Raw genomic sequence first — 23,557 nt, forward strand, 5'->3', positions numbered from 1 at the left:
ATGATAGAGCAGACAGTGCGCAGGCACCGGGAGCGCCCCTCCTTGTACTCCTCTTTCGGTTGGCTAGGGCGTGGTTTACACAACTGTAGAAAACACTAGCATCCTGCAGCCATGTGCTTGTTACCCTGGTAACAGGAGAAGCGTCAATGTCACTGAGTGAGGGCTCTGCTTGTGCCATGGAGAATAAAGTGGTAAATCACTATGGTAACGGATGCAAAAGCAGTCACTGACTATCCGCCATATTATCCTCTTAATCTATACATAGGAGTCCAGATTTTACCCCATTAAACTGGCAGCCCCCCTCAGCTAGGGTATGAAATGTCATTTCCTCTGTTTTATGTGAAATCTCTCCCTTCTTCCTATAAAAATAATCTCAAGAGAAAATGACCAGAGAAGAGTCATATTTCCCCTGAGATGACTTAAAGGGAACCTACCACCACGATTCTACCTATAAAGGTAGAACGGGTGGTAGGTACATATATGAGATGTGAGGATAGCCTTTTTTAGAGCTAATCTTCACATCCCCGCTATCTTTTTGAAATCTTTATTGCCCTAATATGTAAATTTTGTAAAGCGACTACTGGGGTGTGGCGTAGGCGGACATGAGGCTACACGTCGCGGCTACTCCACCCCCCGGTAGCCTCTTTGCTGCTCCTACCCTGAGAGCTTTGTCCGAGAATCCTGAGTTCTTCTCAGCTTCTCAGACGAGGGGGCGCAGCTACGAGGAGCTGAACGCCGAAGATCTCAGGGTAGCCTCATGTCCGGCTACTCCAGTATAATGTCACATAGATAACATTATATCCTTATTTATATTCAGCACCCACTAATTGCTATATAGCAACAACATCCTCTTATTATTTTATGTTTTTTCCCATTCATTAATATTTAGCAAAGCAGTAACCCATTAAAGGGGTTGTCCGAGAGTTATGAAAATTAACTAAAGGTGGCCGGAGGGGGCTGCTTAAAAAAATAAAGAACTACTTACCTTCCGGTGCCCTCTGGTGTCCCGCGCTGCTGACGCTCCGGTTCGGGAGCCATGTGAACAAACATGGCCGCCGGAGCAGCGCTGGACTCAGCTTCCGGCCGGACCCGACAACTTTCCGGCCCGCATTCACAATGCTGTGTATAGGGACGGATAGGCGTGCCCGGCCACGGCTGGCCGGAAGCTGAGTCCAGCGATGCTCCGGCGGCCATGTTTGTTTACATGGCGCCCGGACCAGAGCATCAGCAGCGCGGGACACCCACAGGGCGCCAGAAGGTAAGTAGTTCTTTATTTTTTTTTAAGCAGCCCCCTCCGGCCACCTTTAGTTAATTTTCATAACTCTCGGACAACCCCTTTAATTTGCATGTAAAGCTGCACCATATCATTAACCCCTTCCCGCCGCGGCCCTTTTTCGATTTTGCGTTTTCATTTTTCACTCCCCACATTCAAAAATCTGTAACTTTTTTATTTTTCCATGTACAGAGCTGTGTGATGGCTTATTTTCTGCGTAACAAATTACAATTCAAAATGGTGGTATTTAATATTCCATGCAATGTACCGGGAAGCGGGAAAAAAATTCCAAATGCAGTGAAATTGGTAAAAAAACGCATTTGTGCCTTATTCTTGTGGGCTTAGATTTTACGGATTTCACTGTGCACCCCAAATGACATGTCTACTTTATTCTTTGGGTCGGTGCGATTACGGGGATACCAAATTTGTATAGGTTTTATAATGTTTTCATACATTTAAAAAAATTAAAACCTCCTGTACAATTTTTTTTGGGGGGGATTTTACCATCTTCTGGCGCTAATAACTTTTTCATACTTTGGTGTATGGAGCTGTGGGTGGTGTCGTTTTTTGCGGATTTAGATGACGTTTACAATGTTATCATTTTTAGGACTGTAAGACCTTTTGATCACTTTTTATAGAATTTTTTATTTTTTTTTAAATGGCAAAAAAGTGCCATTTTCGACTTTGGGCGCGATTTTCCGTTACGGGGTTAAACGCAGTGAAAAACTGTTATCATATTTTGATAGATCGGGCATTTTTGGACGCGGCAATACCTAATGTGTTTATGATTTTTACTGTTTATTTATATTTATATCAATTCTAGGGAAAGGGGGGTGATTTGAATTTTTAGTTTTTTTTATTATAATTTTTTTATTTTAACTTTTTTTTATTTTTATTTTTACTATTTTTCAGACTCCCTAGGGTACTTTAACCCTAGGGTGTCTGTACGATCCTATCATATACTGCCATACAACAGCACATTGTAATGAATGGGTTAACCCGAAGTAGCTTCGGGTCTTCGTGAGACCCGAAGCTACCATGGCGACGGATCGCCGCTCCCCGATGACGTCACGGGGAGCGACGATCCACGGAAAGATGGCGGCGCCAGCGCGCCGCCGTCTTTTTGAAGCCGCCGGAACCTTTGCTGGTGGCGATCAGCGGTAAAACACAAAGACATACCGGCTATGGAGAGGGCTCGGCCCGCGAGCCCTCTCCATGTACCGGGACCCGACATATGACGTACTATTACGTCACATGTCGGTAAGGGGTTAATGAAAATAGTAGAGCAGCCCCCCTCAGCAATCCATACATAGCCAGCAGTGACCCCAGTAAGTAATATGTAGCATAGAAGCGGCTTTTACTAGTTAATTCAGTTAATTAAGAAAATAAATACACTGTTCATCAACCCCCAGTTAAAAATATAGGGGCACATTTACTTACTGTCCCGTTGCGATCTCCAGCGTGCGTTGTCCGACGAGAATTCAGGTCTGCCGCGATTCACTAAGATCGTGCGTCCAATTTCCTGCATGTGTCGCTTCCCCCGCTGAGGTCCGCCGGAATTCACCTTCTTCTTCCCGATGCATGTGAGTGCTGATCTTGCGACACAATTTGCTTTTTAAATTCTGCGGTTTGTCCGAATCAGTCGGGTTGTCCTACGTCGACCCCCCCCCCCCCGATTTGTGTCACATGCTAGCTGGCACCGATGCGACACAATTCGATCGGGTGCTGCTGGACAAGTTATTAGTGAGGGGAGGCCGCTGCTGGACATGTTATTAGTGAGGGGAGGCCGCTGCTGGACGTGTTATTAGTGAGGGGAGGCCACTGCTGGACATGTTTTAGTGGGTAGAGGTCTCCGGTTTCTTTCTGGGGCAATCACTGAGTGTCTGTACGATAACTCCCTGGGTAACGGATGGGGAGGCCCGTGGTGGTAAGCAGCCATATCCAGGGATCAGACGGAGGCAACATTGTGCAAACCAACTTACAGTTCTTTATTGAACAGCAGGTTACGGCCCAAAAACGATTAACAGTAGGTTTCAGTTGCTGAGTAGGTCTTGGAGAGTGGTCCGCAGGAATGGTGTACCAACCTGATAGTAGATGCAGGCTGGGATAGTTGAGGTGGAGCTGTCCTAAACGGCTCACCACACCTCCTTTAACCCAATAAAATCGGGTTAAAAGTGGTGTGGGGTGACTGACTTGCCTGCGGCTCCCCATTGTATATTTAATAGGGAGCAGTTCAAGAGCCAGAAGAGCCGTCTCTTCTTAGTTAGCGGAGCCTAATGAGCCAGCTCACTAAGGAGAGCTGTAATTCCCATCACTACCTGAGACCTTGTGCTTCCACCCAGCAGGTGGTTTTATACTCCCCCTGGTAAGGTGGTAGCATCTCTCCAGCAAACATAGCAAACAGATTATCGGCTAATTACACCCACCAGATAACTGTTACCAGCTACAGCTGCAATTACACTCCTAGCATTATCCTCTGGATGAGTTTACCAGATGGATCCTGACATGGAGTGGGCACTATTTGCAATTACCCACCTGCCTATGCATTGGCAGGGGTGTTGAATATGTGTATGTGCATGTAGATATATGCTGTATATACTTGTGTATAAGTCGACCTGAGTATCAGCCGATGGTACCCTATTTTACCACATATAACTGGGAAAAACTTATTGACTCGAGTATAAACCTTAGTATAAGTGGAAAATGCAGCCCCCCGAGTAATGTAATACCGAGCAGCCTCCCAAGTAATAAAATGCCCGATGTAGCCCCCATAGCCTCCCCCCCCCCCTGCATAAAGCCGCGCGTACACGGAGCAAGGCCGGGACTCGGGACCGGGGAGAGGTGAGACGCGCTGGCGCGGCGCCTGCGGGGAGCGAGAGGCACGGGTAAGCCCGCGACCCGCGATGTGGGTCGCGGGTCCACCCGTGACAGTACACCCCCCCCCCCTTCGGCCTCCCCCTCTTCTTGGGTTGAAGAAATCTCTGCAGAAGATCACGGTCCAGAATATTGTCCTCCGGCTCCCAAGACCTCTCTTCCAGACCGAACCCCTTCCAGTCGACTAAGAAGAACCGCTTCCCCCTTACTGTCTTCATATCAAGGATGTCTTTTACCTCATAGGTGTTGGTGGAGTCAGCCACAGGGGTAGGAGGAGGTACTTGCCGGGAGAAGCGGTTCAGGAGACATGTAAGGAGTTCGGGATGCGCATGGTGGGAGGAAGGCGCAACTTGTAGGATACAGGATTGATACGGGACAGGACCTCGAAAGGACCCAAGAAACAAGGACCGAGCTTGTACCCAGGTATCTTCAGCCGGATGTACCTGGAAGATAACCAGACCTTGCCCCCAGGAGAGAAGACGGGAGGAGGTCTGCGTCTCTTGTCGGCCTTGATTTTAGTGCGAGCAGACGCGCGAAGTAAAGAAAAACTAGTCTGTCTCCAGACAGAGCTGAGGTCTTGCGCCAATTCTTCCACCGCAGGAACATCCGAGGGAACTGAGAGAGGGAGTGGTGGGCGTGGAATTCTTCCATAGACAACAAAGAATGGAGCTGCACCAGCAGACTCAGAATCCAGAGAGTTGTAGGAGAACTCTGCCCACGGCAACAAAGTGGACCAGTCGTCCTGACGGGCAGAGACAAAATGACGCAGGTAGCAGCCCAGACTCTGGTTGACTCTCTCCACTTGACCATTGGACTGAGGGTGGTAGGCTGAAGAAAAGTCCAACTTCACCTGCAGTTGGCTGCAGAGTGAGCGCCAGAAGCGGGAGACAAATTGAACTCCACGATCAGAAACAATGTGCAGAGGAAGCCCATGTAGCTGGAATATATGTTGGAAGAAGAGACTGGCAAGACGTGGAGCAGACGGTAGACCTGGAAGAGGAATGAAATGAGACATCTTCGAAAACCGGTCTGTCACCACCCAGATGACAGTATTGCCCGAAGAAGATGGAAGATCCGTGACAAAGTCCATAGCCACGTGTGACCACGGGCGACTGGGTATTGGCAACGGAAGCAAGAGACCAGCCGGTTTTAGACGAGAAGGCTTATTTCGAGCACAGGAGGTGCAGGATCCCACAAAGTCACGAACATCTTTGACCAAGTCAGGCCACCAGTAGTAGCGGGAGATGAGGGCCACGGAGCGTTGCACCCCAGGGTGCCCAGCCAGGCGGGAAGAATGTCACCAAAACAAAATCCTCTTCCGTAGAGCAGGTCGGACATTCGTCTTGCCAGGGGGAAGCTGCCGAAGATCCACAGGAGCGGCTGCAACCAACTGTTCCGGAGAGATGATATACTGAGGAACCGGCTCTTCTCCAACAACATCTGAGGCACGGGAAAGGGCATCAGCCTTGATATTCTTCTCTGCTGGTCGGAAGTGGATCATCAAATTGCAGCAGGAGAAGAATAGTGACCAATGGGCTTGCCTGGGATTAAGACGTTGGGCTGTCTGGAGGTACGAAAGGTTCTTATGATCCGTGTAAACACAGACTGGATAGCGAGCACCCTCCAAAAGATAACGCCATTCTTCCAGGGCAAGTTTGATAGCCAAAAGTTCCTTGTCACAAATAGAGTAGTTCTTCTCTGCAGGAGAAAAAGTTTTAGAAAAGAAACCGCACGTAAGAGTTCGGCCCCTGGGTCCCTTCTGAGTAAGCACAGCCCCTGCACCGACAGAAGATGCATCCACCTCCAAGATAAAAGGCTTCTCAGTATCAGGTCTAGAAAGTATCGGAGCTTTAGCAAAGGCGGATTTTAACTTTGCAAAGGCCTCTTCAGCTGCTGGAGGCCAAAGGCGTGGATTAGCGCCCTTCCTGGTGAGTGCCACGATGGGAGCAACAAGAGTAGAGAAATGAGGAATGAACTGACGGTAGTAGTTTGCGAAGCCCAGGAATCTCTGAATGGCGCGAAGACCCTCTGGACACCAAGATGTCATCTAGGTAGACCACTACACACGTATACAGAAGGTCCCTGAAGATGTCATTGACAAACTCCTGGAAGACAGCTGGAGCATTGCATAATCCAAAAGGCATCACAAGGTATTCGAAGTGACCATCTCGGGTGTTAAATGCTGTCTTCCATTCGTCTCCCTTGCGGATACGAATAAGGTTGTAGGCCCCGCGAAGATCCAACTTAGAGAAAATCTTGGAACCGCGCAGGCGATCAAACAGTTCTGTGATCAGTGGCAGAGGGTAGCGGTTTTTAACTGTGATCTTATTAAGTCCACAATAATCAATACAAGGACGCAAGGAGCTGTCCTTCTTAGTAACAAAGAAGAATCCTGCACCCGCAGGAGAGGAGGATTTCCGTATGAAACCTCTTTGCAAGTTCTCCTAGATATACTCTGACATGGCTGTGGTCTCAGGAACGGAGAGTGGATACACCCGACCTCTGGGAGGAGAAGTGCCCGGCAATAACTCAATAGGGCAATTGTAGGGTCGATGCGGTGGCAAAGTCTCGGCCTGCTTTTTAGAGAAGACGTCAGAGAAGTCCTGGTAGCACGTGGGTAAACCCTCCAAAGGCTTCGTAGACAGAGAGGAGGCCAATACAGGTACAGGCAGGGAGGCCCCCATACAGCGGGACCGGCACTCAGGACCCCAATGAAGGATCTCCCCTGTCATCCAATTGAGAACAGGAGCATGGAGCTGCAGCCACGGAATACCCAACTGGATAGAGGATGTGGAGCGAGGTAGCACGTAAAAGGACAGTTTCTCCTTGTGCAACACTCCGACTTGCAAGGACAGAGGCTTAGTGTGGTACAGGACCGGGTCAGAGAGGATCTGACCACTTACGGATGAGATGACCAACGGCTTCTCAAGGCGAACCACTGGGATGTGATGCCGGGAGACCAGAGCGGCATCCACGAAATTCCCTGCAGAGCCGGAGTCCAAGAACGCAGAGACTTGGATCTGGGTACTGGCGCCAACGCTAAGAAGCACCTAGGGATGCTTCTCCCAAGAACCCTAGGTGCTGGCGTTTCCCGGACGCTGAGGACGGATAGGACAGGACCCAATGAAGTGCTCCAGACTAGCACAATAAAGGCAAAGGTTACCCTGGCGCCTTCTGATGCGTTCCTGGGAGGAGAGTCTAGCTCTGTCCACCTCCATAGGCTTCTCTGCGGGTGCTATGACCTGAGGCTGGAGTGGTCTTTGGAAGACCGGGGCCAGGCGGGGAAGGCGTCGAGGATGGACTTGAGGTTGCTCAAAGCGTGATTCCTCAGCACGCTCTCTAAATCGCACGTCTATCCGGGTGGCCAAGGTGATGAGACCACTCAGAGTAGACGGCAGATCACGAGCGGCCAGAGCGTCCTTCACATGAGAGGCGAGACCCTTCTTGAAAGCGGCAGACAAGGCGGCGTCATTCAAGGCAAGTTCTGATGCCAAAGTACGGAACTGGACCGCATACTCTCCCACGGAGGAATTTCCCTTGCGCAAGTTCAATAAGGCAGACTCGGCAGAGGAGGCCCGAGCTGGTTCCTCAAACACGGCCCTAAATTCGGACACAAAGCCCGTGAGAGAAGCCGTAACCGGGTCGCTTCTGTCCCACAGGGGTGTAGCCCAGGCCAGAGCTTTCCCAGAGAGTAGGCTGATTAAAAATGCCACCTTCGATCGTTCCGAAATAAACTGGGTCGGCATAAGCTCAATATGCAGGGAGCACTGAGTTGAAAAACTTCTGCACATCTTAGGATCACCATCATATTTGCTGGGCATGGACAAGCGCATCCTGGGTTCAACAGCTGGGAGAGGAGTCGGAGCTGTAGAAGTCGCTAGAGCAGCTTCCGGAACCTGTTGCGGTTGTTGGTTGGCTAATAGTTGCTGCAACATTGCGGTGACCTGCTCCAGCTGATCACGCTGCGCAGCAATCTGCCGAGATTGATGGATCACAATAGTAGCGAGGTCAGGCTTGCTAGGAGACTGAACCTCGGCGGGATCCATGGCCGGATCTTACTATCAGGCTTGCGGGATGTGGATCTGCTGGACCACTGCAGACGATGACTCAAGCCACTACCTGGGACCGGAGTCTAAGTGGTACCCGGTTTTCACCAGAGCCCGCCACAAAGCGGGTTAGACAAGCTGCGGCGTGGTACCACCAGGTCGTTCCTCAGGCGTGACTTGTCTGCAGTGGCGGCCAAGGTTGAGGTACAGAAACAGCAGTCAAGCTCGAGGTCACAGTCCAGGCACAGGGTCAGGGCAGGCGGCAGAGATGCAACGTCAGAATCCAAACCGGGGTCAGCAACAGGAGGTCCAAGCAGAAGGGTACGGGAACACAGAACTCACGACAGCAATACGGAGGGACACTGGAACACAGGAACACGGAGGGAGTCAGGCACGCAGGAGACACAAGAACGCAGGAGACACAGGAACGCAGGAGACACTGGAACGCAGGAGACACTGGAACGCAGGCAAATCGCAACAGAGCTTTCTCTAAGGCTGTGAGGCACAAAGATCCGGCAGGGTTAGTTAGGAGAGGCAGATATAAATAGCCTCATGGAAAATGACCAGCACCAATCAATGACGCGCTGGCCCTTTAAATTTCCTAGAAGTGCCGCGTGCGCGCGCCCTAAGGCGCGGGACCGCGCACACACGGAGCGAGGCCGGGACTCGGGAGCGGGGAGAGATGAGACGCACTGGCGCGGCGCCTGCGGGGAGCGAGAGGCACGGGTGAGCCCGCGACCCGCGATGTGGGTCGCAGGTCCACCCGTGACAGTCAGCCATGCAGCTGGTAGCGTCCCTCTGTGGCAAACTTCAGGGCTGTGTTAAAGTCCCCAATGGCACAATAGCGGCCCGAGGAAATCTTCTACTCAATTTGCAGTAAGGACATGTATGGCGCAGGAGCTCTGCCATAAGGTGTGTGTGCCCCGGACACCCTTCCATTTCCATCTTCCCCCTTGGTGTAAGGCTCTATTATAGCCGTGGGTACATTTTCATTAGATGCCACCTCAGACCTCCTTTCATGTTACAACCTTAGCAGCTGTCCCACTGCCAAGCTCCTGCTTCTGTGGCATTGGCGCCATCCCCTTGTTCTCATTTAGCGGTGACACAGTGGCACCCTGCACCTCTGCCATATCAAAGCCTGAACCCCTCATTCATCCCCCTGTCCTCAGCGGGGGAGCCGCTACAGTGCAGCCGACACGTCTTTACTGTGTACTGGAAGCACTGAGGTGAGCAGCAAAACACTTCCCTGCTTCCTCTCCAGTGACTCTTGTATAAGCCGAGTCGAGGTTTCTCAGCACATATTTTAAATACACGAGTATATTGTATACTGTATATTGTAACTTTTTTCAAATAAAATATACATCTTTTATGAGATTGGGTATATGTAGTTTCCTCGTTTCACTATATTTGGTTAGTGTATATCTATAGATGGTCAGGTACTGGATTGTATGCAGCTCTTCCCAGCAGCCCTGATGGTGGTGGGTACCAGGGTAATGATAAGGGGGTTAGTGTTAGCCTTTACTGTAATAATAATAATAATTTTTATTTATATAGCGCCATCAAATTCCAGAGCGCTTTACAAATCATAGGGGACATATACAGATATAATATTACATTACACAGAACAAACAGTCATATGGAATAATAGGAGTGAGGGCCCTGCTCACAAGAGCTTACAGTCTATGAGCAGGAGGTATAAGAGCTTGTATAATGGTCCCGACAATCTTTATAATGGAACAGAATAAAATAATTTAATAAATAAAAAATAACACTAGGCGCCATTACTAAGGCAAGTTTTGAATGATAATAACGTTTTACAAAGAGTACAATGTGCTACAACATAGACATAATATCAGTGCTATGGTCATTTAGCAGTCAGTCTTTTAGAAGTCAATGGCAGCCTCTAGTGATTGGTCACTGCTCCAAGCAAAACAAATGGCCAGTGAGTTGTCACTGATCCCTTCATTAGCATTTCTTTAGCTTGTAGTCAGGGAAGGTGAAAACGAAACCAGTGTGGAGGTAACACAGGATCTGTGGGAGGGGCAGTTAGACCACAGGACTCCTTCTAGAAACCTCCAGAACTCCAGAACATATAACATACTATAATATCCTAAAATTAGGTTGGATTACATAATCACAGCAAACACCTGTCCTTTAAGGTTGACTGACCAGCAATCCCTTCACGCAAATTACTAAGATATCAATAGGGGTGGGACAATAGTTTAGCTTTCCTACACTTAGGGCAAAGGGTGGATTGATATAGCTTTGTACATAAATACCCAGACCAATATATATTTTCCACATTTCAGTGTAATCACAAACCAGGAGTGGCCTGATCTGGTGCCTGACACACCAAACCTGAAACCCCTGGACACTGTTGACTGAACCACAAAGAGGATACCGAGGTCCATATATGCAGATATGGAATGTATCCAGATATCTGTGCTCATAGGGGGGCATTCATTATTTTATCTGAAAATAGCTAAACTGTGGCACTGACATATACTAAATATGGTGCGTAAGTCAATAATAAACGCCCACAAAAGAGTCACAAAATGGGTCATTCATCTTCAGCATCCTGTTCTCAGTATCCACACACTAACACAGATCTCTTCCATTGCCCTTGGGTTTGTCTATCATTTATTGCAACCCACATAATGGGGGGATTTAATATTGGCTTTGCAACATTTTCTTTGGCAGCTGCATTTTTTAAATTTAGCTTCTTTTACAACACTCACAGCTTTCTTTTTTTGTTGCTCAATTTGGGAGCAGGTCTTCAATCCTGACATTTTTCTGCACTTTTTTTACGCATTTTTTGGTGTACAATTAAACCAACAAGAAGCAAGTCTACCAACCACCACATTTTTGGGGGTGAATTGTGTAAGTTAGCTTCATGCAGTAAGACTTCTCCATCTATTAGTTGTACTTTTTATTTTCTGACCTATGGAAGTGAAACAGCACAATCTAAGCTGCAAACCAATTCCAGCCCAGGTACTGCAGTCTGAGAGCAGTACTAGCTCTTCTGAGGATGCTTTAGGCTGCTATGAATATGCACTGTGATAAGTATATGCATAAACTATTCACAGTGTATACAATAAGACATAGTCATGTAGTATTCAGCACAATGGGAGGCAGTGTTGCATTGCAGGAGAAGTGCCCTCCCCCATCACTGGTGACACCCTACAGCCTGGAAGCTTCTGCTTCTCGTTTCTTCCAGACCACAGATCATTCCAGAACAGGGCAGCTCATTATATAAGAGCAGCCAGGGACACAATGCAAGTCAGACTCACCCGAGGAGGAGAAGAGCTCAGCTCTGCACACGAGGAGAGAGCACAGCACATTACACGCTGCTACATCACAGCCAGAAAACACAGGACGCTTGGGAGCGGACGCCATTGAAAACCGGGAGTTGATCACTAGAGAGCGGACGCTGAACAGTCTTTTCTATTCGGAGCGGACAGAACACACATACAATAGATCAGGTAAGGGGAGATATTAGTACTCAAATTCTTACCCGTATATCTCTCATTTAAAACGAAATGCATTTTAGAATAGACAGTTAAAAGCAGATAACATAAGTTTCTAGTGTGAGTGCACCATATAGCAAAAACTGCTCAGAGATGTGCAATATTCTGTCATCATACTTTCTTGTGCATGTTTTTAGTTATATGGCATTATAGGGATATGACACAATCGTTATCACTGTGATGGCATTCATCTGAAAAGTCTATAAGATTCTTTAAAACTTGTTCACATTTATATCCTTTATGTTGCTAACTGGTTATATCTCATACTGTGGAGACTTAAATTTAAATCATATGATGCTGCAATGAGATATTTTGTTTCTGTTCTCTGTCATAAAACATGCTGAAAACCATGCTCCAAGTGAGTGCTGAGTTCAGCAATGAGACCAAATGGTTAATGAAGGATACCTTGTACTACATAAAAAATGGCTTTTGTTCTTGTGCGTTTTTTCAATGATGGTGGTAGTGGGAATAATTGCCCATATTTAGTATCACAAGTGTCGTCACTGAAAAGGGTGGAAAATGTGTTACAACATACTTTTGTTTGGGTATACTAATGTTTGATAAAGATAGAAAAAAGTTAAAAATTGCTCTCACTTGGTCTTTCCTTGGAACCACATTAAAAAATTAATATTTTTATGAATATGTATATTCTTGCTTCAAAATGGCCTTGAAAGTGTTTTTCTGTTTTGGACAATCCATATTTTTAGAGGCAAATCATGAAAATAAGAAAATCACAAGCTGCCTAATTACTAAAATTGATAGAGATTATCTGTAATATGTGAAGATACCCATAAATGAGAGTTCAGTTACTTATTGCACCTCCTGGACAACAACTGGTAAATTAAAAAGACTGTCTGTGGTAGGGATATGCCAGGAAAATGCCGTTAGTAGTGTAGATTTGTACCGTGTTAGCCATGGAGAGCAGGAAAATGCATTGTCATTCATAGAATGGCGCCTAAAGCCTTACTACTGATTCCTTAGGTGTGTCTGTGCAAAGCAACACAGTAACTGTGGTAATGGTATGTGACAGTTTAGTGAATGATGCCTGGTGAGATGAGGGGTGATCACAAATCTTATCATGGTGACAAAGATCTGGGTTTTATATTGCTGTTTCAATTCCAGGATGCCTGAAGACACCAGAATGATGGAGGAGGACGTGGAGACTTTTGCGTTCCAAGCTGAGATCGCTCAGCTGATGTCCCTGATCATCAATACTTTCTATTCTAACAAGGAGATCTTCCTGCGAGAACTCATCTCAAACTCTTCTGATGTAAGTTTATTTCGGGGTTAGGGATCCTACAGATTTCCAGTAAATAGTACACATAAACAATATACAGTAGTGTAGGTTCAGGTTTTGCCTTAAAATCCCTTATCTGTAGATGGACAGATGTCAGCCAGTAAAAGATGTCGGTAGAGCAGAAAACTATTCTTATGCTACACACATTCATTTGCCCTAGATTAAAATTAGCATAATAAACCTATGTATACATTGGTTATATGACATTAATACTGTGTGTCACTTTAAAGGTCAATGTCATCTCAGAATTGTTGCAAATACTAGTTACATCTCATGATGGCATACTTTTAAGGAATAGTGTAATTTCTGATTTTTGGGGACTGGATAATGGTATTTTTTATGCAGAGTAGACAATATACGGCGATCACTTTCTTATAAGACAATCTAACTTACAACAATTTTATATTCAGGCTCTGGACAAAATCCGATATGAAAGTCTTACTGACCCCTGCAAGCTGGATTCTGGGAAAGAGTTGAAGATTGACATCATCCCCAATAAGCAGGATCGCACCCTAACTATTATCGACACTGGTATTGGTATGACCAAAGCTGATCTGATCAACAACCTGGGCACCATCGCCAAGTCTGGAACCAAGGCTTTTATGGAGGCTCTGCAGGCTGGTGCAGATATTTCAATGATTGGCCAGTTTGGAGTTGGTTTCTACTCTGCCTACCTTGTAGCTGAGAGAGTGACAGTGATCACCAAGCACAATGATGATGAACAGTATGCCTGGGAGTCTTCAGCTGGAGGATCCTTCACTATCAGACCTGATAATGGTAAGTCTTCTATTATTAAACCTAAAGCCATTTTTACACGATGGAGACCGACAAATTAGGCCGGTTAAAAGAGAATTTGTTTTGACAATCTAGCAAAAAGTGTCTGCTGGATTAAGCTGCCCGAATGCTGAGCAGCTGAACTGACATTCTGAGATCACTTTTGTTCATCATTTGCCTTGCTGCACCTGTTGCACCCTATTTATGAAGTGTCTGTGCCACAATAATTGCCCTTTTCCAATACTCACACTTTTTTTTGGGGGGGGGGGGGTGCACAATTTGGGTACAACTTTGAAATCCTGACACTTTTCCTGCGCTTCCAGTTTCACAACACTTTTTAGGCGCAACATTTGGCGCACACTTGGAGCTGCATTAAGTGGATCTAGAGACTTCTATTTCACCTTAATGAATGTGGAGACCGTTCTAAACCTTTTCGGTGCAAGCCCTTGCACCAAAATATAACATCAGAGTGTAAATTATAGCATGATTTGTGTTCTGTAAGCACGGACCTTATGCCCCCCACTTAACATCATGTACTAATTCATGAATCTGGCGCCCCCTGCACTGCTCCGACAGAGTGCACAAACTTTTTTTTAGTGCAGCTTTAAAATAGGGCGTGCAACACAATTCTGTTGGACACTGCTTGTTAAACGTCCAATTGTGCACCTGGACACCCCTTGCAGTGTAGAATTTCGTGTCGGGTATAGTACAAGCAGTTTGTACTAAAAAGTATGTGCAAAGTCAGACATAAAACTGGCGCAGGGGCTTTAATAAATATGGGCCACTGTATAGATGTTTTGATACACCACCTGGTTGGAGGACTATGTCCTGTCCCAAAATAACTGCTATCTTAATAAACAAGAGTTGAAAATATAATAAGCCCCCCACTGTGTTTTGCAAAACCGGCCTAATTGATTGTGTATCCAAATTGCTTGTAGAATGCAATTCAGTACTGATAAATGCTTCTATGCTTAGTTGCTAGTAGTGTAGATTTGTACCGTGTTAGCCATGGAGAGCAGAAGAAGAGTGAAGAAATCAGGCGATACCTTTTTGAGGCTAACTGAGTATATTTGATGGTGAGCTTTCGAGAAGACTAGTTCTCTTCGTCAGACATGATGTTATGCATGAAACAGAAAATTCACAGCATTTTATACACACTAAACAGTGATCATCAAAGGATATTAAAAAAACCTCTAAAACAACAGATTGATAAAAACAGGGACATCTTATTTACAACAGGATGGCAATAAAAGGGAAAGGAAAGAATGGGAGTATAAATTAATGAGGAGATTCAACACCTTGCAAAGTGGTCTTAACATTCATGCCAGCTTCATGACCTCCTACCTCTGACCTGGAGGCCACAAGCAGATAAGAGCCAGGGCTCTTGTGTCTCGCCTCATAGGTTTTTAATGTTTTTATTGCCATCCTGTTGTAAATAAGATGTCCCTGTTTTTATCAATCTGTTGTTTTAGAGGTTTTTTTAATATCCTTTGATGATCACTGTTTAGTGTGTATAAAATGCTGTGAATTTTCTGTTTCATGCATAACATCATGTCTGACGAAGAGAACTAGTCTTCTCGAAAGCTCACCATCAAATATACTCAGTTAGCCTCAAAAAGGTATCGCCTGATTTCTTCACTCTTCTTCTATGCTTAGTATCTGTTTACTTGCATCGTTTTCAGGTGAGCCCCTTGGCCGAGGTACAAAGATAATTCTACACATGAAAGAAGATCAGACTGAGTACTTAGAGGAAAAAAGAGTCAAGGAAATTGTGAAGAAACATTCCCAGTTCATTGGTTACCCCATCACTTTGTTTGTAAGTAATGTCACTAGAATATTACTTGGTCTTACAATCAATAAGTCATATTGTGAGCTGACTTTGTCTTGGATAACAAAATCTAATTTGGTCTGTCTCTTGTTATGCAGGTTGAGAAGCAACGTGACAAAGAAATTAGTGACGATGAAGCCGAGGAGGAAAAAGAAAAAGATGAGGAGGAGAAAGATGAGAAGGACGAGACTCCTAAGATTGAAGATATGGGATCTGATGAAGAAGAGGATGAGAAAAAAGGAGACAAGAAAAAGAAAACCAAGAAGATCAAAGAAAAATATATTGACCAAGAAGAGCTTAATAAGACAAAACCCATCTGGACCCGCAATCCTGATGACATCACCAATGATGAGTATGGAGAATTCTACAAGAGTCTTACTAATGACTGGGAAGATCATCTGGCAGTTAAAGTAAGTAGACATCTCTTCTATAGTACTTTGGTATCTTGTGGTGAAATGCGAGGAGTTTTGATATCTGACATAGTGTTTTAGAAAAATGCTAATGTGATGATTCACTTTTTGGTTCCCAGCACTTCTCTGTGGAAGGACAACTGGAGTTCAGGGCTTTGCTATTTGTGCCTAAACGAGCGCCTTTTGACTTGTTTGAGAACAAGAAGAAGAAGAACAATATCAAACTGTATGTGCGCAGAGTCTTCATCATGGACAACTGCGAGGAGCTGATCCCAGAATATCTCAGTAAGTAGAAAAAATGCAGTTCTAGGAAAACTGACATGCAGGCAAGTGGTGTTACAGGACAGACAGTGATGCCTATTTCAGCAAATAAATGTTATTATTTGTATACAGGCGGTACCCTATTTAAGGACACTCGACTTACAGTCGACCCCTAGTTAAAGACGGACCCCTCTTCCCATTTTGACCTCTGAAGCTCTCTGGATGCCTTACTATAGTCCCAGGATGCAATGATCAGCTGTAAAGTTAAGCTTTATTGATAATCTTTGGTCCAATTATAGAAATTTTTAAACTACAATTGTCACTGGGGCAAAAAAAATTATTTGGAACTACAATGATAAAATATACAGTTTTGACTTAAATACAAATTCAACATGAGAACAAACCTATGGAACCTATCTTGTGCGTAAGCCCGGGAACTGCCTGTAATTGAAAGTTTACAATTTTCCAATCAATCCCTTCCAAAGTTTTTTTTAGATCTCTGTTTGCTGTTCTATTGGTTACTTCCAGTGGACAGATTTCTGACCATGGTCACACAGGTGCATGGCTTTGTGTAACCAGATACAGATGTCTGTCCATTGGCAGTGAATATAGAAGCTTTCTATACAATGACAACAAGAAGAGATCCAGAAAACCATGAGGAATTGATACAGAAAGTATTAGAAAACTGTTTAATTTTTTCATCATACCAACAATAATATTAATTTGCCAAAATGGGAATATCCCTTTAAGCCATTTATAGGCATAGGCCAAGATTGCACAATTAAGTAGGTGACTGATGTAAATAGACATAAATAAACAATAAATTACGAAAAATGTAGCGGGTATATTTCTGTTGGCAGGACCGAAATCTGCTTTTCAGGAGATGGTCTATAGTAGCTATAGAGTAGACTTGTACATGTGATAGTGAATAGTGCTGCTGAGCTCAGAGGTATATCTGTAAGGAGTGCAGTAATTGCAGTTGAGCCCAGCTTTAATGCTTGAGTAAGCCTAAAAGTCACAAAAAATTACACCCTGTTGCAGATGCAGTTGCATTGGGACAAGAAAAGTTTGGCTTTAAAGGGGTATTCCAGGAATCAGAATAATTCATATACAAGTGGGCACTCAAAATATAAGCTAATGTGTAATTAGTTGTTATTTAAAATTTTGCTCCCCTTAGCAGAAAATGCTGGTGACATAGACTGTAATGAAGAATTAAAATGCTACCGGCCCTTTAATCAGTCCGTTAATTTCCTCCGCGCGGTCCGTCGCAGAAAAGAAGATGGCCGCTGGTCACATGTCCACATCACATGTCCTGTACCTGCCTGGGCAGGGTCATGTGATCACCACTAAGTTTGGCTGTAGTCGGTTGGTTGCAGTGCATCCAGTATGGCCAGTGTTGTGGTGATGGCAGTTACACATCATTACTATGGTAACAGAGCAGGACAGTCTGTTACATCACCACTGGGGGCAGAGCCTAAGAGGTGGGAGGAGTTACTGAGAACTAAAGGATCATGGAACTTGTAGTTTCCAGTGGCGGCCATCTTAGTGATAACTCCACCTACTTTAGAGAGGCCATAAATTTTGTAAATCATAAAATCATATTATTTTAGCTCCGTTTTGTGACTAATGACATTGAGTGTTGCTGTATTCATTTATTTATATCATCAAGGGTTTTTGTGTCAGACGTTCATATTCTAACTGAATTAATCTAGTTATAGTTATTTATTGAATCCAAGTCCTGGAATAGAGCAGCACATAATATCCATATAGTGTAGTATATTAGGAATAAACAAATAACATAGATTTGGTTTATTAAAGGGAACCTGTCTTTAGCAATTGGTCTAATAAATCACTACCAGACCATTGTCAAGCAAGATAAAAAAAAACTAGTTTTTGTTTCTTCATGTCCCAGTGTTGTGACATTATCCAGAACTTTGAAGTGAGATGTAAATTGGTTGTCAAGGAGGAGGAGAGTTCAACACTTAAGTCAAGGTGGGGAGTTTTGAACGCCCACTCCTCTGTCATAGAAATCGTAGAGATCTGGTTAGTGATATTTTTTTTGGTTCAGGACCATCCTTTACAGTGAAGGAGGCTTTCTGAGGAAGAGAGAGCTTGACTTCAGTGTTAAAATCTCCACCTCCAGTTTCCATCTCAATTCGAAGTAGATTTTCTGGATGATGCCATCACACTGGGTGATGAAAGAAACATATTCTGGAAGCTGTTCAGCTGCTTGACAACATACTGGTAGTATTTTATTAGGTACATTTCTGATAACAGATTCCCTTTAAATTGGCTCATAGCTGTAATTCTTCCAGTCCATTTTGGATACGCCTTCAGTGGTAATACATCTTAAGCAATCTTTTAAGTGCGGAGGAGAATTGGAACAAATTCAGAGAGAACTTTAATACATCTACAGCTTTAATATTCACTTGCACATTAGAGAACTTGTGGTCTGATCATCATTATTTTTTACAGATTTCATGAAGGGAGTGGTAGACTCAGAGGACCTTCCTCTCAATATCTCCCGTGAAATGCTACAGCAGAGTAAAATCCTCAAAGTCATCCGAAAAAACTTGGTGAAGAAGTGTCTGGAACTATTCACAGAGCTGGCTGAGGACAAGGAAAACTACAAGAAATTCTATGAGCACTTTTCAAAGAATATCAAGGTAGAAGAGACATACATAATGGGGTGAAAATCATTTAATTTTAATGGGGGTATGTTATAGAGCCTCTTAATAACATTTACTGCAAGTGTAATGTTGACATTTGGTATCTCCCATATTGCAGCTTGGAATCCATGAAGATTCTACTAATCGCAAGAAGCTTTCTGAGCTCCTGCGCTATCACTCCTCTGCTTCTGGAGATGAGATGATCTCTCTGGCTGAATATGTATCTCGTATGAAGGAAAATCAGAAACACATCTACTACATCACAGGTAAAGTCTCATCTATTACACCAGCGTCTTGTCCAATACTAGGGTCTAATATCAAAATGGCATTTGATGCTTTCCTTACCTAACACTTGGCTTTTTTTGCAGGAGAAACCAAGGAACAAGTGGCTCATTCTGCTTTTGTGGAGCGACTCAGGAAACATGGCCTAGAAGTGATCTACATGACAGAACCGATTGATGAATACTGTGTCCAACAGCTCAAGGAGTTTGATGGAAAGACTTTGGTCTCAGTCACTAAAGAAGGGTTGGAGCTTCCTGAGGATGAGGAAGAGAAGAAAAAGCAGGAGGAGATTAAAGCAAGGTTTGAGAACCTCTGCAAGATCATGAAAGACATATTGGACAAGAAGGTGGAAAAGGTAAGTCCTCCATTTTATTTTATTATTAATGTGTTTATTGCTCAGATGGTCCTACTTTAGTACTTTAAACTTTTATATGTCATCTTTTTAGGTCGTCATATCAAACAGACTGGTTGAGTCCCCTTGTTGTATTGTGACCAGCACCTATGGATGGTCTGCTAACATGGAGCGTATCATGAAGGCTCAGGCACTTCGGGACAACTCTACAATGGGCTATATGGCAGCGAAAAAGCACCTAGAAATTAACCCTGACCATTCCATTATTGAGACACTGAGGCAGAAGGCTGATGCTGATAAGAATGACAAATCTGTGAAGGATCTGGTTATCCTGCTCTTTGAGACTGCCCTCCTGTCATCAGGCTTCAGTCTGGAAGACCCACAGACACATGCCAACCGCATCTACAGGATGATCAAGCTTGGTTTAGGTGAGTGTTTGCTTCTGTACCTCAATATAATAAATTAGTTTTAATGGAAAAGTTGTGTGGCTATGCCATATGGTCTTAATATATCTGATATGACCATAGTGGCTTTTGGTATTCTCAATATCAATACTTTATCAGTGTCAGTAGTTAATACTTTTATAACTGACAATAGTGACCATTTACTGTCTTATATTTACAGGAATTGATGAAGATGATGTCCCTCAAGAGGATACCACAGATCCAGTGGTGGATGAGATGCCTACTCTAGAGGGTGACAATGAAGACTCATCTAGAATGGAAGAAGTGGATTAAGAGCATGGACTTAATAGAGGAGTTATTGATGTAAATTTATTGTACCATACTAAATTCTTGTAGGAACTGTGCATTCTTGTGACAATGCATTCCTTTGACAGGCTTCTAACATGCCTGTTGTCCTTCATAAAATGTTATTTATATTAGTTTACAGTTCTTTTTGCACCAAGAGTTGTCCCAGCTGGATCTGTACGATTACTACCAATATGTTCAGGAAACATATACTGTTTGGGTACTTTTTTTTATTCATGATGCAGATATGTGTTGGTTACATTAAAATTGCTTTATCTAAATAAATATTTTTTTCTATACATTTACTGTGTGGTTATATAATCAATGGAATACATCTATTACTCATGCACTCCAGAATTCTGACCTCCAAAGGGTGTAAAGCAACGCATCTGTGTCTTTACAGTTTTGGATACAAGTTCTACTTTTTGCATGTTAATGCCACTCCAATTTTGAAAAGTGGTAGTGAAAGTGGGTATACTTATCAACGGATTCATTTTAAAAAGTGGAGAAAATTGTCTTACTTCAGTGAAGGGGAGACTTAGAAAGCAGAATGACATTTCAAACTGTTGCCGACTTTTACCAAACTAAACTACCGACATTGTCAGGTAGGGGATAAGATGTCCTTTCTAGGATATACTTTCCATTCTATGGGGCAGATTTACTTACCCGGCCCATTCGCGATCCAGCAGCGCGTTCTCTGCACAGGATACGGGTCCGGACGGGATTTATGAAGGTAGTTCCTCCGCCGTCCACCAGGTGGCGCTGCGGAATACACCGAGCTGGACCAGGTGAAGGTAAGCGCTTCCCAAGCGACACATTTTCGGTTTTTAAATGCGGCGGTTTTTCCGAATACGCCGGGTTTTCGTTCGGCCACGCCCCCCGATTTCCGTCGCGCGCATGCCGGCGCCGATGCGCCACAATCTGATCGCGTGCGCCAAAATCCCGGGGCAATTCAGGTACAATCGGCGCAAATCGGAAATATTCGGGTAACACGTAACGTAGGGAAAAAGCAAATCGGGCCCTTAGTAAATGACCCCCTCTGTTTTGTTGTTAAATTTTACCCATTTACCTATAAAATAACATGCTAATATCTTAATAGATCTTCTATTTGAAATCACATTGTGCTTATTTGAGAGACAGAGGCAATCAGATACATAGTTGGGAATGTGAGCTATAGATAGAAATTTTGAAGATGATATTCTTTAAAGGGATCCTGTCACCACATTTGCATGTTTAACCAAATATAGTACTTGATAGTGTATTTGGTTGGCTTTTTAAAGGTGTCTTTATTAAATTTATGGGGCATCTTGCTTCCCATAAGAATTTATATGATAATTGCACGTGTAAGACAGGTCGGCAGAGAGCTTGTGTAAGTTGTCAAACTCTCCATGCCCCAGCCCTGCTTCTACACTTCAACAGTCTTACACTTCCACAAATCAAGCACCAATACTAGAGATGAGCGAGTATACTCGTCCGAGCTTGATGCTCGTTCGAGTATTAAGGTACTCGAAACGGCTCGTTGCTCGGACGAGTATTTCCCCTGCTCGAGATCGAGCATTTAATTAAAAAAACACAGTGAAGAACAATGAAGAATAGAATAAAAACAGTGAACACAGTGAACACAGGATCATTTAAGTGAAAAAGACAGTGAAGAACACAGTGAAGAATAGATTACAGATGTTCGGCACATCTGCTTACTTGTCGGAAGATACGCGCGGAACGGCAGCAGGGAGACATCAAGCAGCAGGGAGACATCAAGCAGCACGGGGAGACATCGGGCAGCACGGGGGAGACATCGGGCAGCGGGGAGACATCGGGCAGCACGGGGGAGACATCGGGCAGCACGGGGAGACATCGGGCAGCACGGGGGAGACATCGTGCAGCACGGGGGAGACATCGGGCAGCACGGGGGAGACATCGGGCAGCGCGGGGAGACATCGGGCAGCACGGGGGAGACATCGGGCAGCACGGGGAGACATCGGGCAGCACGGGGGAGACATCGGGCAGCACGGGGGAGACATCGGGCAGCACGGGGGAGACATCGGGCAGCACGGGGGAGACATCGGGCAGCACAGGAAGACATCGGGCAGCACGGGGGAGACATCGGGCAGCACGGGGGAGACATCGGGCAGCACGGGGGAGACATCGGGCAGCACGGGGGAGACATCGGGCAGCGCGGGGAGACATCGGGCAGCGCGGGGGAGACATCGGGCAGCGCGGGGGAGACATCGGGCAGCGCGGGGGAGACATCGGGCAGCGCGGGGAGACATCGGGCAGCACGGGGAGACATCGGGCAGCACGGGGGAGACATCGGGCAGCACGGGGGAGACATCGGGCAGCACGGGGGAGACATCGGGCAGCACGGGGGAGACATCGGGCAGCACGGGGGAGACATCGGGCAGCACGGGGGAGACATCGGGCAGCACGGGGGAGACATCGGGCAGCACGGGGGAGACATCGGGCAGCACGGGGGAGACATCGGGCAGCGCGGGGAGACATCGGGCAGCACGGGGGAGACATCGGGCAGCACGGGGAGACTTCAGTGGAAGAAGAGGAGCGGATCCCGGGACAGCATATCACCCCGACAAGTAAGCAGATGTGCCGAACATCTGTAATCTATTCTTCACTGTGTTTTTCATTGTGTTTTTCACTTAAATTATCCTGTGTTCACTGTTTTTATTCTATTCTTCACTGTTCTTCACATGTGTTAACTTGTCGGGAGCTAATATACGCGCGGAACAGTGAAGAATAGATCGCAGATGTTTGCATACATCTGCTAACTTATCAGAAGACATTCTTTTTCAATTAAATAACACATTTTATTCCTGAACCATGGTCCCTTTGAAAAATGCTCGGGTCTCCCATTGACTTCAATGGGGCTCGTTATTCGAGACGAGCACTCGAGCATCAGGAAAAGTTCGTCTCGAATAACGAGCACCCGAGCATTTTAGTGCTCGCTCATCTCTAACCAATACCCATTGTAATGAAACTAAACCTCAAAAGTACCCCATTGTCATCTTTACACTGCATATTTTATTGGGGGTTATTGACAATGGTCCATACCCTGTCAATATGGATGCACACGGTAAGTCTCTGATTGTAGGATTAGCAGGATTCTAAAATCAAAGGGGTGGAAGAGCTGACTGCAGAGGGAGCCCCAGGTTGGCCATAGAAGTTGTAGGGGGATATTAGGCCCTGACGGTCTATTACATAAA

At 45.1% G+C, this 23,557-nt stretch overlaps 1 protein-coding gene across 2 annotated transcripts; it reads left to right on the forward strand.

Moving 5' to 3' along the window:
- Positions 1–89: 89 nt before the first annotated feature.
- On the forward strand, positions 90–20,643 carry LOC140069926 (heat shock protein HSP 90-alpha-like). 2 transcript variants are annotated; one of them, XM_072116205.1, is made up of 12 exons: positions 90–191; positions 11,411–11,675; positions 12,843–12,990; positions 13,428–13,794; positions 15,474–15,607; positions 15,718–16,029; positions 16,149–16,314; positions 18,766–18,956; positions 19,078–19,225; positions 19,328–19,596; positions 19,688–20,021; positions 20,218–20,643. In XM_072116205.1, the coding sequence occupies exons 3-12, from the start codon at positions 12,844–12,846 to the stop codon at positions 20,328–20,330; spliced, it is 2,181 nt and encodes a 726-aa protein (XP_071972306.1). In that variant the 5' UTR covers positions 90–191; positions 11,411–11,675; position 12,843; the 3' UTR covers positions 20,331–20,643. The 2 variants fall into 2 exon arrangements, with proteins under 2 accessions (XP_071972306.1, XP_071972307.1); XM_072116206.1 differs by lacking the exon at positions 11,411–11,675 and having other exon boundaries at positions 113–191.
- The last annotated feature ends 2,914 nt before the right edge of the window (positions 20,644–23,557 follow it).

This window comes from Engystomops pustulosus, chromosome 7, assembly GCF_040894005.1.
Source record: "Engystomops pustulosus chromosome 7, aEngPut4.maternal, whole genome shotgun sequence".
NCBI classification, from domain to species: Eukaryota; Metazoa; Chordata; class Amphibia; order Anura; family Leptodactylidae; genus Engystomops; species Engystomops pustulosus.